This window comes from Falco punctatus (assembly GCF_963210335.1).
Source record: "Falco punctatus genome assembly, chromosome: 2".
In the NCBI taxonomy this organism is placed as follows: domain Eukaryota; kingdom Metazoa; phylum Chordata; class Aves; order Falconiformes; family Falconidae; genus Falco; species Falco punctatus.
The window spans coordinates 24,464,222-24,483,556 of NC_137581.1; the positions used below are offsets into that span (position 1 = coordinate 24,464,222).

General features: G+C 39.3%; 1 protein-coding gene across 4 annotated transcripts in view; it reads left to right on the plus strand.

Moving 5' to 3' along the window:
• Positions 1 to 19,335, plus strand: part of B3GLCT (beta 3-glucosyltransferase) — an 85,935-nt gene that overhangs the window by 18,830 nt on the left and 47,770 nt on the right. Inside the window, exons 2-6 of one of the 4 annotated variants that reach the window (XM_080377523.1) lie at positions 6,600 to 6,661; positions 7,928 to 7,971; positions 9,211 to 9,250; positions 9,779 to 9,861; positions 18,503 to 18,612. In XM_080377523.1, coding sequence (XP_080233649.1) covers positions 9,786 to 9,861; positions 18,503 to 18,612 — 186 coding nt within the window. In that variant the 5' untranslated portion in view covers positions 6,600 to 6,661; positions 7,928 to 7,971; positions 9,211 to 9,250; positions 9,779 to 9,785. Of the gene's footprint in view, positions 1 to 6,599; positions 6,662 to 7,647; positions 7,707 to 7,927; positions 7,972 to 9,210; positions 9,251 to 9,778; positions 9,862 to 18,502; positions 18,613 to 19,335 lie in introns of those variants that run through there. The other 3 variants (XM_080377524.1, XM_080377525.1, XM_080377522.1) reach the window with 3 other exon arrangements.

Consider the following 19,335-nt stretch of genomic DNA (forward strand, 5'->3'; position numbering starts at 1 on the left):
GGATCAAAATCCTGCAGGGGAAACCTGGTACAAATACATCCTGTTTTCAGCAAAGTATAACTGTGATACCATGATTTTTCTCTTGTAAAACACTTTTCCTTTCACCTACGCAGCGTGGTCTTTGGAGGAGTCCATTGCTCTTCCTAAAGCAGCATTTCATTCTTCCCGGGATGAGTAGTTCTGCTCCAGTGCTTCAGCAAGGTACTGTAGCACTTGTAGCCTTGAACAGATTGCAATTGCAGTCAGAGAACAGCAGCATCAGTTTTCCCCGTGTGTATGTCTGTTTCTTGGACATACATGCAAACGTGCAGGTAGAACACAGAAATGGAAAAACTTGGGTTCTTGCTTGTGTGGTTACCTCTTGTTTAGTAGGTTTCAATTAGTGCTTGTATAGAATTTGTTCACCTGAAGCTTCTTGCAGTATCGTGGCTTTCTTGAAGTTTTTAAAATATCCTTTTATATAAAAGTCCTTTCTTTCCTAAATATTTTATGCTTTTGAGAGGGCCAGGATAATAAGTTTGCAGAACAATCAGCTTTGCTCTTGAAAAACAAAAATAATTTGTATTGCATCTCAGAAGAAAACAGCTTGTCTGTTGGTAGTTAAGTCGTTCCATGAATTCCAGCTTGCAGGTGGCTGCTTGCTGAATGGGAAAAAGTATTCAGACGATTTTGTTTGGTCTGACTTCTAGACAATCAGAAGGGTAATGATGATGCATTTTCTTCTACTGTTTTTCTTTGCTCGCCTTTTATGAAGACACTGGTGTACACAGCACTGAGACATTTCAGTGGCTCACAGTGGCGATTTCAGCAGCCTTCTTCCCATATATGCCAGCAGTGTAAAGAAATTAAATGAGTTGCTTTTGGTTTTTTATGAAAAGCTTCAGATGCTGGAAATTTACTTGCATCGCCCTCTCCTCTTCCTCTTCTCTTTTGCTCTCTCCCCATTTTGGTCTGATAAATCTGTAAGTCTTCATTGTTACCTGGCTAGACCACGGTCTTTGATAATGAAAATGTAGCAACAATGAAGAAATGTTATAAAAGCTTGCATATGAATACATGAAACTAATTCATTTTGCTTGCTAGTGCTCCCAGGCTGTCTTATTGTGGAAGATCCTGTCTCTCTGACTGACGGTGTCAGTGCAGATTTTCTCTGGAACCATGTCAATCCATAGAATCTTATGTTCTTTGAAAACTTGGGAGGGGGAGGAAACCCAACCAAAACAAAAATAGGCTTTTCATTAAATTATGGTTAGAAGCATAAAGCAATTCTATTTTAAATGCTTTTTCTACTGTTTACAACATAATGGCTTTTGTTATTTGAAGTGGTTATTATTAGTCATGGTTTTGCCTTATGTAAGTCATAGAATTGTAACTTTTTTGTAGCTCATTTAAACTGACCCACAGCCTGGTGAGGTGATTGGAATGACTCTGGGTCAGTCAGCCTTGAATCAGACTGTAAAAGAGGAAGATAACAGAAGTGTTGCCTTCCTATTTCAGTTGTTTTTTTCTGTGAAAGCAAAAGAATGAACTCAGTTTTTAATGTCCTTTGCACTTAAAGGACATGTAATTGTAAATGTTCAGAAGTTGTTTACAGTAGAAAGGGTAGTACTGAAGAAAGGATTACTTCTACATTTAAAATTTTGTACTATATCATTAAATATATTTATACAGTATATTGTGGTTTAATATTACAGAATTTACGTCCATTTTCCTAATAGTTTGTTGGCACATATTTCTGCAGTGCAGCTGCTGAACAATGAGAATAAATGATTGAATTTTACTTTCTAGCGATGTAAGCAAGTCTATTTACTCACCAGAATTTTAATGGAAAGAATGGAACACTTGAGAAAAATAAATAGGAATTGAAGCTGCTTATATTACATTTTCTGATTAAGTTTCCAGGTTTTGAATGGCTCCAAATACAGTCTAGCTTTTTCAGTGGATTTTAGTCCTGCTTTCAAAAGAAATAAAGATAAGATCATTGAAAATAATGAGCTTTAAAAGTCTTTCTAACATTTCATTCGTTTTCTTACTTATCCTCAGTTCTTGAGCATTTAGCAGAATGAGGGGAGGATTGGCAATTGACGCATTCAGCTTCTGTCTGCTTGTGCCAAATGATGTGAATAGCTGTGTGTTAAGAAACTTCAAAGTACACAAGGCATTAAAAAATGAAGTGACCAATACAAAATTACAGGTTGCATTTAAGACAGCACCTTGCTGGTTTTTTTTTCTGGTTTTTTTTTTTTTTTTAGGTAGTTTTGTTTGTGAGAAATCATACGGTTAATCACTCTAGCCTTTTTGGTTAGTGTGGTGTCTACCAGCTAGTAAGTTTCTTCTTGCAATGCATTTTCTCTGTGCTCTTTGGCAAGTCAGTGGCCCACCTGAGATGTGCTTGCATTGCATCAAAACTCAAAGGGACTAGAAGAGATCCTGGGTTAGCAAAGGTACTTCTAGCTCCAGAGACTGATGTGTGTCTTTGAGAGTTCTCTATGGAAATAAATCTGTTGCAGTTGTCTGAATTGATAATGATGTTTGGACATGAAAAGTTACTGTCCTGTTATGGTAGCATCTGATAGCTCCCAGACATAAGTCATCCTTTGTGTGTGTGTACTTTACATGCAACAAAAAGATTTCCTTGCCACAGAGAGTTTACAGTTTCTACCTGTGTTTGTATAACTGATCTGGTCATGAGTGAGTTAGAATTTTTCTATTTGTGCCAGGTCCACTCCTGGGCACACCTTTTTCAGAAACCTCTTGGGAGTGAATTGCGGGTGGTTGACTTAATCTTAGAGATGTCCACTTGTGCCCAGGCATTGTATTTCCTACCTCCCCTGGGGCCCCTTTGTTGGTAAGTTGTATGGCAGCTAGATATACCGCGTTCTTTTCATGCCACCCTTTTCCCAGTAAATCCTTAGAAAAGGATATTTATTTCCAGGCTGAGAGATCAGGTTTCTTAGCCAGAAGAGTCTTGGCCATACGTTAATAAGACTTTAGCTTACCCCACCAGTGCATCCCAGTTTACTTCTGAAGACTTCTTTACTGCTATCAAATTATGCATGCATAACAGATTTGCTACTAAGGTAATAGAGGGGCCATGGCATAGTTGTTGCTAAAATAAATTCGTACAGTCTGTCTGAGTGAAAAGCTGGGTTACTGCTGGGTGAAGACTCTTGAGGCTTTTGTTTTCAGTGTCTTCAGGGGTCTGCTGGTTTGTTCAGCGAATGTTTCTTCAGTAGTTTAAAAATAGTATGAACGGCTCTTATCATTAAAATGTATTAGCTGGAAGAAGTCTTCTTGGAATATTTAATGTAAAAGATACAGAGTCATTTTAATATGTTTATTTGTTGCAAAAGAAGGGGAGGCTGCATGTCTGAAATCGCTGGGAGAGAGAGTAATGGTATATAGAGAGACTCGAGCATTCCTCACAGATACTGGCTTGTTTAATAAACAATATGTGTGAGTGTTGAAGTTGTACTGTATGTCAGGGTAGCTGCAACAGAAGTCACTTTTAGCCAGGCATAATCGGTCTACCGCTGTCCTCAACAGTACAGGAAGATTGATATGAGAGACCAGGAGAGCTGGTTGATTTTCAAAGCTCACCTCCTACAAGTTCAAGAATGGTCCATCCCCACATGCAGGAAGGCAAGTAAAGATGGCAGGAGGCCCACATGCATGAACAAGGAGCTCCTGACAAAACTCAGACATCAAAAGGAAGCACACAAGAGATGGAAACAGGGTCAGCTTACCCCAAGAGTAATATGGAGATGCTGTCTGAGAGTGCAAGTATGCTGTTAGGAAAGCCAGAGCCCACCTGGCATTGAATCTGGTGAGGGATTCAACTTGAGAAAGGCAAGAAAAAGGGCTTCTACAGGTGCATCAGCAGCAAAAGGGAGATTAGGGAAAATGTGGGCCTGCTTCTGAGTGAGGCGAGGGACTTGTTAGAAGAAGGGTGTGGAAGAGCATGAGGAACCAAAACCTTCTTTTCCTTGGTCTGTACTGGTAAGAGCCACCTTCAGCAATCCCAGGCCCCTGAAAATTATGGGAAGGCCTGGAGCAAGGAATACTTACTTTCACTGGAGGAAGACCAGTTTAGGGAACATTGAAATAAACCGGACGTATGGGAGTCCTCAGGGCCTGACAGGAGGCACCCACAAGTGCTGATGGAGTTTAACAATGCCAATGCAAGGCGGCTCTTGATCATCTTTGAAAGTCATGTTGACTGGGGGAGATTCCTGAAGACTAGAAGAGAGCAAATGTCACCTCTGCCTTCAAGGAAAGCAAGGAGGACAATCTGGAGAAACCAGAGGTTGGCCAGTATCACTTCAGTCCCTGGGAAGGTGGTGGAGCAAAATAATCCTGGATACCGTTGCCAAACAAGGAAGGACAAGACAAGCATATGGAGGACAAGAAGGTGATAGGGAGAAGTCAGCACGTTTATATGAAGTGGCAGTCATGCTTGGCCAACCCAAAAGACTTCTGTGATGACTGCCTTCATGAATGTGGGAAAGGCAGTGGATGGTGTTTGTCTCAGTTTTAGCAAGAGTTCAGTACTGTGTCCTATAACGTCATACACAAACTGATGAAGTATGCGCTAGATATGTGGGCAGTGCGATAGAAAACTGTCTGACTTGCTGGGCTCACGGCCTCTGATCAGTAGCATGGTACACTCCAGGGCCTGGTAATGACTCCAGTAGTGTTTAGCGTTTTCATTAGTGACCTGGACAACGGGACAAAGTGCACCATCAGCAAGTTTGCATAGGATACAAAATGGGTAGGTGGGGTTGATGCACCAGCTGGTTGTGCTGCTATTCAGAGGGACCTCAGTGGGCTGGAGAAGTGGGACACTTGGAAAACAAAGTTCAACACAGGGAAATGCCAGGTTCTGCCCCTGGCAAGGAGTCGCCCCAAGCACCAGTGCACACTAGGGGCACACTGTCTGGAAAGCAGCTTTGCAGAGAAGGACCTGAGGGTTCTCTTGGGCAGCAATCTGACCATGAACCGGCAAAGATGGCCAGCAGCCTGCTGGGTTGCATTAGTAAGAGTGTTGTCAGTAGGTCAAGGAAGGTGATCCTCTCTGCTTGACACTGGTGAGACACACCTGGGGTGTTGTGTCCAGTTCTGGGCTCCCCAGTGCAAGAGAGACATGGGCATACTGGAGTGAGCCCAGCAAAGGACCCATGAGGATTATTAATAGATGGGAGCACTTGACATACAAGGAGAGGCTGAGGGAGCTGGGCCTGGAGAAGTGAAGGTTCAGGGAGGATCTTACCAGCACGTGTAAATACCTGTTGGGGAGCAGTAAAGAAGACAGAGCCAGACTTTTCTCTGTGGTGCCTAATGACAGGATAGGGGACCATTGGCAAAAATTTAAATACATTTAAACATAAGAATTTATTTCTTTTTTTTACTCTTAGAAGTGATTGAACACTGGAAGAGGTTGCTTGGAGAGTTTGTAGAGTTTCTGTACTAGAAAGTACTCAAAACTTGAAAAGGTTGTGAGCATCCTGCTCTGGGAAGGATGTTCAAGTAGTTGATCTTCAGGTATCCTTTCCAACCTCAACAATTCTGTGGTACTGTAATGAAGATGAAGTAGGGTTTTAAAATAATTCTCCAAAGAGCTTTATCTGTGTTCTTAAAGACATGGCATGAAATAGGTCTTTTTTTCCCAGACTGTCTCAGTATTGTCTGATTTGTTTCAAGGATCATGTGCATTAACATTTTATAAATCTCAGAAGCAGTGTGGCACGTGTCATTGAATGCTACAGTGAGAGAGGCAGCATCTCTTGTCACTCAAAGTTGTGTCAGGTCTTGTGTGCTCTTCTCAGTTGTGTATTAGAAAGTGAAAGTAATGAAAATTCTGCTTGCATTCAGTTTTGCAAATAAGCAGAATGTATGAAGCGATACTTCTTCAGGTTAATAAATAAATTTTGTGGGATAAGGGTGTTTTGTGTTGATCTTGTAATTAGGATCATGTCAAGTAGAAGAGGATCTGGTTTGTGTTGGGGAAGCTATTCCTTATCTGGATCTGTATGTACTGTTACATAGGGAGAGAAGGAGGAAAACAATCAGAACAAGCTGTCAACAAGGGATGTAATGGGCAGATTGAGGTGTTCTCTGTGCACTTTTGAACTAGAAGTGCAGAACATTTACTTGAGGACAACATTTGGGGGGAACACTCCTACTTGTACTGTGTTTTCTTCTTCCTGGCTAAATGTCTTGTTGAAATGTAGCTATGGTCAGTCAGCCTGAGTCTACAGTGTTAGAATGATATTGGGATGTCTTCATTTAGTGGTGTGATTTGAGGTTAGAGTTAGTCAGGACCTGAGGTGTCATTGTCAGCTGATGAAATTGGGTCTCTAGTTGAAAGAACATAGGAGTATAGGTAATCAGAGATGGAGCACCACAGGCTTTGGACAGTCTTATCTTGCTTTCCCACTTTCCAGGTTTCTAATGTGTCAAAGGAATAGACAGTTGCTAGCAATCACTTTGAAATCAATTTCAAGCAGTAAATGGCTTTTTTTTTTTTCTTTTGCTGCAGAACTTTGTCGAGTACAAAAATGAGCTCCTATAATATCAAAAGAGTCTGCTTTTTCTTTCAGCTTTTGCTGTAACTGTAGTTCCTGGAGGTGCAGAAGATAAGACTGAACTACCAGTGCTGCAGGTAATAAATTTTAATTGCCAAAGCAGGAACATTTTACAGACATTATAAAATCATCTAGAAGAGACCAGAGCAGAAAGTCTAACATCTATGACATGGATTTTGATCATTGACTTCAGTGGTACTAAATGTCATATGATGTCTTTCTGTTCTGTGTGGCATATGAGACACCTTTAATGGGACACAAGTTGCATATAGCACTATTCTTCTAGTATTACTAGGATCTCAGTTTATCCTAGGGATGCTTAGACTCATTAGAATAAACTTATACTTAGCATTTCTGATTTCTTTCTTATGCTGGATTTTTTAGTACATTGACATTTGCATTAAGTGAATTAGTTTTTTGGGGTTTTGTTGGGGAACAAAATTGTAATTTAGAAAACAGTTTATTTTCTTTTTTCCACTATTAGCTGAAGAGTGCATTAAAAACTTATAGTAATAAAAACTTGGTGATTTTGCGTAGCTTCTACAAGTTTATAGTGTTACTGCTTTGAGAACAGTTTTTGAATATATAAGATTTATTAGTTCAGAGACAATTTTCCTTTCCTCTTGTTTTTTTTTTAAATATACAATATATGAAGAGGGAAATGGCTGCCTCTCTGCTAAATTAGCATTACTACGTATTGCTACCCAAGTCACGGCTCAAGTAAAGCTTGCAAATGAAATTTCAAATTAACAGATTAGAAGAACTAATGGTCAGAGCTAGCCCTACCCTTAAACAGTGTAAGGAATGTTAGGTGTATATGCATGTATGTCCTTCAACCGACTTCCATCTACCCTTTTTATTTATATGTATATATTTGTAACAGATATTTGTGTATGTATAAAAGAGATTTAAAGGGGAAAATAAAATGTACTACAAGGAATCAAGAAATAGAATCTAGAACTGCCATTTAGATCTAGCGATCTCACAGTAAATGCAATAGAAGTATGGCCAGAGATACCTGTCTCTAATTTTTTGGGTTTTATGATGATTGCTATATCTACAGTAATGAAAAAGATCCCTGTTACAAACTGCTGATCTGCTGCAGTGTATCTGGGAGACTAGGTAATGTCATTCTGTTTTCATTACTTCTAAGTTTCTCTTTGTCAAATTCCATTATTTTCTCAATCTAGTTGTTTAACATTATCATTCTTATAAAGACTTCCTACTATTTTAGAGTTCAAAACCTTCTCTCAGATTGTCAGGGGTGCCTCCTATAATTCTTCAGGCCAAAATCCCTTTTTTCTCACCTTTTTTTTTTTTTTTTTTTTTTTTTACATTAACAGGCACATAATGGGCAACAAGTGTTTTGTTTTTTGTTTTAATCAAGGTAATTGTAAAATATGGCTTGTTCATCATACTGTGTACCACAAATCATACTTTTTTGTTTATATAAAAAATTAGTCTTAACATGTTGTTTATGATATACGTTAATTTAAAAGGTGGTATTATGCTGTGAGATGGCAGTGCTATGTATAGTCATAAAAATAAGTTAGTCTTATAAGGATTTTTGTAAACTTTATTAACCCAGCAAAACAGGGTCATAAGCATAGATGCAATGGCTAACAAGAAGTTGGAGCTTATGCATTTCAGTGTAAAAGTCAGACCTAGATGGAGGAAGAGATCATCTGATGCAAGTAGGACTAAAATGTACGGGATTTAAAAAAAAAAAGGAGGGAGGGGGCGGGCGTGGGTGGGAGAAGGGGGAGTGTGTTTACAAATAGGAATTAATTCACAAGGGAAGGAAAACTATATATGAGCTTATTACCAAGGAATGCCTTGTATGGCATTTCTATCTGAAGGTCTTAAAAACTCTTGACCCAAGATAAATACTACAACATTCTTATGCAATTAGTAAATATGATCTTGATTTTATATGTGGAGAAACAAAGCACTAGGTGCTGTTACCAGGGAGAAATTGTGCAATAAGCAAAGGCTCTGTTTTCCTTCCTACAATTTTTATAGGAAGTGCAGAACTATTTCTCCAGTCCTATCTCTTTACCAGTCAGCAGTTCTTAAACATCTTTCTGCCTAGCCTCTGTTATTTAGAAGCAATTTAATATCCTCCTGAGATATTTTTGTGTGTGTGTTTTGGTTGCCTGGTTAACGATGCAAATGCAATGTCACTGTTGTCTGTTCCTCAGAACTTTGTTAAAATTCCATCACAAATATATGTGATACCTGAGTAAATCCCAGTGAAGTCATCTTATGTACAACAACCCTTTTCATATTTGTTTGTCTTCATATAAATTGCTTTTGAATCTTACTTTAATAATTGTGTTTCGATAGATGCTTGATAGTGGATCAAATGAGTAAGATTGTGTTGGGTTTTGCATTTTTTTCCTTTTTATTCATTTACTGTATTGTCTAAGTAATAGTATGCAAACATGTAGGATACCTGTTCCAGTTTTTAATGATGAAAAACTTTTACGTTAGTTTTTTCATTTTTTGAGTTAAAACCTCTATTCATTAACACTCTGATGAATGCTTTCAGTACCTCTGTGTGTGTCTATAGAAATATTTGCGTTTTTATGTGTATCCTTATTTTGCTTTTTCTCCTTTCTTCTAGAAGTCTGAAAAAAGCAGAACAATTAGTAAAATAAGCAGAGGTAAGAACTGTGTGGTCTGTATTTGTTTTCACTTGTGGCTCCCTTTTTAGTATAAATAAAACATGGTTATGCTTTGAGAAGTGACTGTATGAACAGTGCCTAAATGCTCAGCAGCATTGTTAGTTAATTGGTGATTCACAGATACTTTGTATTTTGTTTCTTTGCTCATGTAGTCTGGTCAGACAGAAGCTTGTTTTTTTTCCTTGTATTTGCAATTCTTGTATTTAATTGTTTTTCTGAAAATGTGCACTTGCACTGTGAAACTGATGCATTGCTTTTTGTAGTACACAATATTTTAAAATGAGATTTCGTGATACTTAGTAGTTGTTATTGTAAAAATTTAACATGAAACTGAATTTTACCATGCTGCTGGGATCTCAAGGTACTTGTAATAACAACTAGGATTATTATAAATTACTTGTAACAACTTGTAATAACTTCATAATATCTAGAACCAAGTATTTAAGAAACATTTCAAATGTTAATAGGATACTGAGTGATAAAATGTTTTTTTACTTGACATGTGAGATAAATTATGAGAAGAAAAATTCTGCAAGCTTCTGCCTTTCCTGAAACAAGTTTGATGTCATTCCAGCAAAAAGTTTCCAGACGTGAGATAAGGACTGTAGCCTGGTGCTGCCTCTGCTATACTATAGTAGTTCAATACTTAAAAGTACCTACTTTTCACTCTTATAGATGCTGAGCACTTGGGTCTGTTTGTTCTAAAAAGAACTAGCTTAAACATGTCTTTCTTGCAGCAGTTTCTGAGTAGTTGTCAGTTCATTCTGACATCAAAGCTGAACACTGGGAAGACTTAGCATGCTTCTAGTACAGTTGCTAACAGAACTCTGAATGGAGCTGAGAAGATAAGGGTTTTGTTTGTTGGGTTTTTTTTGGACTTGGTTGAAGGCTTTGTTCCTAACAGAGATAACCACCTTTGTGGAAAACAATCAAGTCCCTTGTCCCATTTATCCCCCATTTTACCCTTGAAGGGTCAGCACCTGTCTATAGAAACTTTATTACTCTGTTTCCCTGTTCACCTGTCCTTATCTGGTGTTACAGGCCATTTCCTCTTGGTGTTCTTTCATATCTTTCTGTGCAATCTCATAGCATAGCCAGGTGCTGGTTGCTGCTTCTATTGCTCTTAGCAAATGTGCTGTGTATCACTTCACAAAACACCCATGGAGGCATTGATAGAATATTTTTTTGGCTTTGGACAGTGCTCAGTTTTCATAAGTTTTAATATAATCTCACTACTTAGGAAAGTTACATTTAGGAACATTGCAATGGTATGTTAATGATGTAACTACCATCTGTCATCTATTGTTTGATTCAGCAGGAGATCGCTTTAAAACAGACAAACAAAAGTGTTTTATGCTGCAGGTAGCAAAATTTAGGAACTTGCTGCCACAGGAAGCTGTGGAAGCAGACCATACCAGCAGTTTCAGGAGAGGACAGGTCCATGAATATATGGTAAGAAAAATAGTCAGCAATGTAACTTCTGGCATTTCCTAATATAGTTGTTAATGCTGTTAATAGTATGAGGAGCATTGTGAAGGTCTTGTGGTGTCCCTAAGTAGTGTTTCCTATTGCCGCTGTTCAAGACAATGTACTGGACTAGGTGGAGCATTGGTCTGATGTAATACGTCATTTATTGTATTCTTTATCTTTTTTTTTAAAGACTCTGCCTGTCCTTAAGAAAGACTTTTTTTTTTTCTTTCTGTATAATCATTTAGGTTGGAAAGGACCTTTGAGATGATCAAGTCCAACTGTTAACCCAGGACTACCAAGTCCATCACTAAACCATGTCTCTAAGCACTGCATTTACGTGTTTTTTAAATGCCTCCAGGGATGGTGAGTCCACCACCTCTCTGGGCAGCCTGTTCCAATGCTTGATCACCCTTTCCGTGAATAAATTTTTCCTAATATTCTATCTAAACCTCCCCTGGTGCAACTTGAGGCCGTTTCCTCTTGTCCTGTTGCCTGTTATCTGGGCGAAGAGACCAACACCCACCTGCCTTTCTGGTAGTTGTAGAGTAGTAAGATCCCCTCTGAGCCTCCTCCTCTCCAGATAAAGCCATGTCAGTTCCCTTAGCTGCTCCTCATCAGACTTGTGCCCCAGGGATGGTGACTAAACCACCTCCCTGGGCAGCCTGTTCCAATGCTTGACCACCCTTTCTGTGAATAAATTTTTCCTAATATTCTATCTAAACCTCCCCTGGTGCAACTTGAGGCCGTTTCCTCTCACTCTATTGCTTGTTCTGTGGGAGAAGAGACCGACCCCACCTGCCTACCCCCTCCCTTCAGGCAGCTGCAGAGAGCGATAAGGTCTCCCCTCAGCCTCCTCCTCTCCAGGCTGAACACCCCCAGCTCCCCCAGCTGCTCCTCATCAGACTTGTGCCCCAGCCCCTTCCCCAGCCCCGCTGCCCTTCCCTGGACACGCTCCAGCCCCTCGACGTCCCTCCTGCAGCGAGGGGCCCGACACTGACCCCAGGGTTCGAGGTGCGGCCTCACCAGTGCCCAGTACAGGGGCGGTCACTGCCCTGGCCCTGCTGGCCACACTGTTTCTGACACCAGCCAGGACGCTGCTGGCCCCTTGGCCACCTGGGCACACGGGGGGCTCATGCCCAGCCGGCTGTCAGCCAGCACCCCCAGGCCCTTTCCCACCGGGCAGTTCCCAGCCCCCTGCCCCAGCCTGTAGCGCTGCCTGGGGCTGGTGTGACCCACGGGCAGGGCCCGGCACTGAGCCTGGTTGAACCTCACACCGCTGGCCTCGGCCCATCGGCCCGGCCTGCCCAGACCCCTCTGCAGAGCCTCCTGCCCTCCAGCAGATCCTGTCCCCCAACTTGGTGTCGTCTGCCAGCTTTCTGAGGCCGCACTCGATCCTCTCATCTAGATCATTGATAAAGAGATTGAACGGAACTGGCCCCAGCACTGAGCCCTGGGGAGCACCACTTGTGACTGGCCACCAGCTGGATGTAACTCCATTCACCACCACTCTTTGGGCTCGGCCAGCCAGCTTCTAACCCAGCACAGAGTACACTCATTCTTGCCATGAGTAGCCAGTTTCTCCAGAGAGTGCTGTAGGAAACTGTATCAAAGGCTTTACTAAGGTTGAGGTAGATGACATCACAGCCTTTCCTTCATCCACTAAGTGGGTCACCTTGTCACAGAAGAAAGTCAGGTTAGTCAAGCAGGACCTGCCTTTTAACCTATTTCTATGGGTAAAATCAAGGAAGGACTTGACACAGAGAATGACATTCTTAACGGTTCTTACTGTGATTTTTCATTCTTTTCCAGAATTTTCTTATATAATAGTTTTTCTCCTTTATAAACAACCTGTACCTTTGTACCAAGGAAGAAGAGTTACCATCTGTAGTTTTCCTTTTGGAGTTTTAAGAGATCTTTTTTAAGTGCCATTAGTTGAGTCTTTGAAGACAGGTATCAACATCTTAATATTCTAGTCACTGGGAAGACATGTTTAACAGAGAGAAGACTGAAGTTCATGTTGCCATGGCTGCTTTGTCTACCCAGGATGTACTGTAGCTTTCGGGATTGGCTGGTGTGGAAAGTGTTTCATGCATGGATTGTTATAGTCCAGCCAAAAGGTAAGTTATGTGACTTACCAATGTTGGGTCATCATTGCTACGCCATGGCAAAAAGTCTTGCCTTTCCACTGTTGGTGGGTTTATTTGTCCCCAGATGGTAGGCTATATTGCTGACCAGCAGTATTTTCAGCTTTTAGAATATTTGAATAACAAAAGTAAATCCCCTCTTGAAGTGAGGCACGTGCTATTCCAGGCTAGTGTACTTTGTACATAGCGTACAGATTTTGCCTTCTTTGCAAACTCAGGGAAAACTGAGCTTGGGAACATGAGTTGTCTAGATTCCTTCTGCTGTATGTGGAGGGGGGCACTTCCAGAGGGTGACTGAGATCCAAGATAGCCTGACCTAGTTCTGCATTTTATCTAGGCTCTTTAGGAATTGGTGAGGGAAGACAAATTAAGATTAGATATTAGGAAGAAATTCTTTACTGTGAGGGTGGCAAGACACTGGAAGAGGAAGAGGTTGCCCAGAGCAGCTGTGGATGCCTCATCCCTGGCAGTGCTCAAGGCCAGGCTGGATGGGGCTGTGAGCAGCCTGGTCTAGTGGAAGGTGTCCCTGCCCTTGGCAGGGGGTTGGAACTATATAGTCTTTAAGGGTTCTTTACAATCCAAACAGTTCTGTGATAAGTTTGGGTGGAATCATGAGAACGACATGCAAAGGTGTAAGTAAGTTTTTTCTTTAGTTATCAAAGCAAAGGCATAGGTGATGAACTTTTTTTGGGGTTTTGTTTTAAGACATATCATGAGTTCTGAAGTGGTAAGCAACATAGTTTTTGTATTACAAAACTATGAAAGAGCATGCAGTTTATTGAGGAACAAGTGACAACTCGATAATATTTTTTCAAATTTCAAGTAGTAAACAAATGTACAAAAAATGTGGTACACTTGAAATCTATTTTAAAGGGGTTTTTTGATATTACTAAGGCAAGAAATTTAGCACAATTGTTGAGAGTCAAGTGTTGAGAGTGTGTTTGACTTTCAGTTCTCATGCTGCAGGCCATAAACAGATCAATCGGTCATTACAATGCTTATGGCATATGTTATAAATAAGCATGCACACACTAATGTGGTTGCATGTCTGTGTATCTGTCTGTCTATATGCATACACTGTCTTTAATCCAGAAGGATCCCAATAACTTTATATAACCACATTTGCAAATTACTGTTCTTAGCATGAGAAAAGACTTGTCTCTACTTTTAGTATAAAGCTTCCACAGTTAGGCTGCAGTAATTGGCTCAAAATATAAGAACAAAAAGATCCTGATTTGGAGTTTCATGTTGATTTTAGAGTTGACATAAAAGTAGGGGAAGGCCTACAGAATATGCAAGTGGCTTAAGTTTTTTAAACTCAGATTGGAAGCTGAGTTTTCTGACCTAGGCGTTAGAGTCTCGGGTTTGTGAGTTAAAGCACAAGTGCTTCTGCAGTGTAGTTTTTATCTGAATAAATAATGAGACATTTTGTATTTTATCACCAGGTTTTCATTGTACAAATATACCATTTAGCCTTAAACAAATTAATTTTATTTATATCATTTCTTAGGAAAGAAAAGCCCAAAGAAAAGAGGAGCTAGATTTAAGCACCATTGACAGAGCTGCAAAGATGTCAGTGGCATTCTTTTACCTATTAGAGGTCAGTGGTTAGACTGCATCCTAGTTGTTTTAAAGTCATAGTTATAATTGTAATTTTTGTGGAAATAGTTTGGACCATGTCACACAATGCTCCAGGGGAGTATATAAATCATCACAGAATTCTGTCTTTTCTGTTGATGCTTGTTCTACATTTTTAATGATGTGTTTAAACATTCGGCGAGTCAGAGACTTGGTTCTAGGTGCCCACTAAAAGTTTCAGGAGAGTTTGGTAATTAGTTAGCTCATGAGTCATTTTCACTCTTCTCTGTTTCTAGAACAATAGAAGGGAATGGGGAAACCCCACCTCAGCCTATACTTGCAGCCTGGAAATGAAGAGTGAATGCCAAAGACTTACATTCAGGCCCAGGCTACCTCACAGATGAGAATTTCAGTTTCTGGCATCCTAGGTGAATGCTTTAATCTCTGGGTAGTAGAGAAAGGCAGGCAGCCAGGCCAGCCACATTATCATCATGTGTTCTTCTAGAAGCTCCCCCTCCCCCAATGTTTAAAATTGCAGTACTGTGTTGACTAAACCAACTTTTTATGGTAACTAAACTTTGGGAAAAAAAACCAAACAACAACAAAAAAAACGCAAAAAAAAAAAAAAAAAAAAAAACCCACCAAAAAAACCACCATACAGGTACTTTATTCGAGCTGCTTATTATACTGCAATGCTTACCTTCGAAATAGCAGTATTTTCCCATTACCATCTTTTGAACTGATTTAGTGATAATTCCGAAGGAGGAGTATTTTGCATAGGGTCATTGTATACTTGCTGAAACACTTTTTCCTGTTCGTGGCTTGCTAAAAGTTGGTAAAGATTCTGTTCTGTTTAGCAGTGAGCCATGGTTGTGAGCTCAGGAAGTGTCAGCATTCCTGTTTCCCAATTATTATTTTTTTAATGTGAACTTGCAGTATCTTTCCAATCAGTGAGCATTTGAGTTTGTTGAAGATATTTTCCAGGTATGTAAACATCTTAGGGAAGTAAAAGAGAAAAGAAAACAACAAGAGAAACAAAGTATCCACGTATCAGTAGCTCTTTTGGGTATTAATCTTCCATAAGACTCCATTATTTGTCTTGCCTGGTTGACTATTTCTCAACTTCAGAAACAATTTAGGTGTTTAAAATTATACCTATTTTCTGTTGACATTTTAATACACTGACTATTTCTTTTTGTAAACTATTTTAAAGCGCCTATAGCAGAGGAAACTATTTCCATTGGATTAAAGCAGTAACACCAAAGTAGGTGTTAGATTACTCATAGAAAGTATTCTACTGTGGGATATCACAGCTGTTGCTAAATGTACCATAAACAAAACTGAGTGTAATTCAGATGCTTGCATATCTGTAAATGTACTGGTACTAAACTAGTAATTATATAGAGCAATGTATATTTTGCTTTTCCTCTCTAGGGATATTTTTACTGTTGTGTGTGTAGATTTAGCCCTTTGACTCTCAAACACCAATGAAGTGTAATTTTAATTGTTGCACTAATTTAATTTTTGCACAGGAAATCTAGCAAATATCCTGCTAGATAGAAATTAGCTGCTTATCGGAAGTTTTTATTGTGCATTTTTTGTTAAGCAATTTGGTTGGTCAGAGCTTGAAGGAATGCTACGTGGGAAAAATGTGAAATCAAAACTAATACCTATGTCAGTGCTTATGCCATCTCTGCAACTTTATCACCAGAAACCTCTCCCAATTTGACATTTTCAGAGTTTGGCTTGGTGAATAAGCTAATAAATTCAGGGAAAAGGATATTAGGGAAAAAGCAGAAAAACATTTAACTGCAGCTTTTTTGAGCTATCATAGGTCTAAATTAAACAGATAACAGTTCAGAGAAACAAAGGAATGTAATTGATCCTTAAATCTTGTCATGGTAAACTTCTAATCTTAGTAAAGATTTTGAGGTTATTTCTCTTTTTGTTGCCACAGGTTTTCTTGCAGTTCTTCTTCATATGCTCAGTTTTAGTCTTTTTCCTTGTGACTACTACTTTCCTTCTGTGGACATTTATTCTCCATCTTTGTTCCACTGTTCTTCATTCATTCTACTCTTTGTCAAGTTCGCATTCTTAACCGAGTGGTCAAGATCTTGATGTGACGCTGGGATCTTTTAGGTTGACTTCCTCTACTATGTAAGAATGTACACTTTAAAAGTAAATATTTTGTGATGTTAAACTTTATACTGCAGTGGAACTGTAGATTAAAAGTATTGAAATACTCTGCTGCCTGATAGGAAGCTTCATGTACTTCCCAAGTACCTTCCTAAGGTGCTCTGACCTTGGCATGTTTGTCTTCACAGGCATTGCTTGTAGTAAAATCTGGCAGCTTTCAGTCAGCCATGACTCTCCATTTCTATACTGAACTTTCATCTTGGACTGTCTCCCATTTGATATCTCCTGTGTCTCATTGAAAGTTTGGTTTCAGTGGAATACCAGAAAGTGTTCTTAGAAAGTTCTCTTAGAGGTTTTATATCTTCATTTTCTCTGTCAGCTTGCATGATGTTGCTGCCAGTGGTGGTCTTGAAGCTTTGCTTTGCTTTTCTGAATTTTGACTCCTATGTCTTTTTTGTTACCTATATAATTTTTTGGTGCGTACTTTGTTCCTTCTCTACATTTTTTGACATTCTGTGTACAGATCTACAGATCCCATGGGACTTTAATTTCTTTCCTTTTGGTACTGTCTTGTCGTGGAGTGATGTCATCTGTAAACATTAACTCACTACAGATCCCATGGGACTTTAATTTCTTTCCTTTTGGTACTGTCTTTTCTTGGAGTGATGTCATCTGTAAACATTAACTCAGCAGCCTTTTCAGTGCTGTCTCCTTGTTGAATTAACTGGCATCTGTTATCTCTTACGCTTGATCTGACCATCACCTTGAGTGACAGAATTTAAATGCAGTTCTCAATCCCATCCCCACAAGTCCTCTGCCTGCCTCTTTGAACACTGGACAACAGCATTACTAACTTCTTGTTCCTTATGCAGTAATTGGTTGGTTATTGACTTTGACCTTTTAAGTTGTTATATTCTGAATTTCCTCATCTGCATACTTTCTGCATAGTATCTGTAAAGTTCAGCCTTTTGGGGCCAAACAAACAGAAACCATGATATTGTGTGGTTCTCCTCATCTTACACATTGATTGGTACTTAGTTATAGTCTTGGTTGGGTTATACAGCATAGGTCAAACTTGGTGAGAATTTTGGAGAGGGTGTCTGTCCCTGCCTTTCACCTTCTCATCCTCTGTTGTCCTCTGCTGTGTTCTGTTTTTGGATGAGATCATACCTGCCTGTTTTTCTTAGCTTTCAAAGTGTTGAGGGATTATTCCATCTACTATCATAGAGAAAATTTGGCTATCTGCTTGCTACTTGTATTTTTAGTAAGCACTTTTCTCTGTCCTTAAGTTGTTTGCAAAGCTACTTCATTATTTTCATTTAAAATTCTCGGTCTCCTCTCCCATTGAAACTTCTTAACATTGGTGCCTTTAAACACTGTGAAGCCACGTGTGAAATGTTGATGCTGTTGTATTAGATAGAAGAGTATTACCTCATCATTCTCATGTGTGGTTTTCTCCATCTGATGTTTGGTTTTGGTTAGGGTTTTAAGCTCTTTGTTGAGGAATCATCTTTTCTGTGTCATGTTCATGCATTGCCCAGTGAGGGGAGATGCTACACTGTGACTGACACCTTTTAACTCTGGTAATAAGGAGTGCTGGTGTATTGGAGAAAAAGCAACTTCATGAATGTGGCTACTGTTAATGGTGTCCATAAGATCTGCTGCAGATCTCCTAGTCATGTCATGCTTTTTATACGTTTATTCTTAAAAGGACTGCTTTGGGGTTTTTTTGTATGTTAAATTATGCCTTCTTACTATTTCATGAAATGTTTATATAACTAAAGAAATAGTTTGCTATGTAATAGATTCCCCTCTCCACACACACCTGGGTTCTTATTAGCTTGGGAGCAAAACTGAAAATAACTTCTTTTGTCTTTAAATCTTCTTATTTTCTGGTTCACAGAATTAAAAGAAATTGTATTTATCATCCAGAGTCAAAGTAATTCTTTTCATTCCAAGAGAGCAGAAGATCTAAAAAGAGATATTTTAAATCAGGCTGCAGATCTTGGAAAGGTATGTTTAGATTAAATAGATTGCACCTTGTTATGTATGTTTTTACTGCATTTTACTAAAAATACCATTTTCCATTATGCCTGTTTTCAAATCTATTTTATTCCTTTTGGTGATTGTCTTCTGTGTGCTTATAAAAAAACCTGTTCCACTGGGTATTTACTGATTGTATGCTGTGATATATCACTAAATAATTTTAATTTGAACTTTCTACCTTTTCGTATAACAGCTGTTTTTGTTTGGATGGCATTTGATGCAAAAGTGTTAACAAGACAGACACTGAAAAATACAGTTTTCCAATATGACTGTAGTGTGCTTTTTTTTAAAAAAAAATATTTTCTTTATGAAATGGAAAACATACTCATTTAAGTAATTGAATAATTTTAGGTGAGTATTTTGTTAGAGCCAATGTAGGTGCTGTAATTTAGATTTTGTCAGAATTTCATTGCACAACTGTAGCATTGTGGCAATAGAGTAGCAGCGTGTGTGAACATGAAAATCCTAACACAGGATTCCGTACTTCCTACAGCAATAGTCTTCCACACTTCTCTTGCCCACATCAGCATTGGCTCCCTCTGTGGTGTTCCCTAACTATTCCTTGTTCCTCTGCCACCCCGCTGTAGACTGAACCCTCTCACCTGGTGGTGGGCCATGCTGGCCTGGGAGCTGCATGTTGTATAAGTCTGACTTTAACTTGACACTAATAGAAATTTTACTTGTATTAGC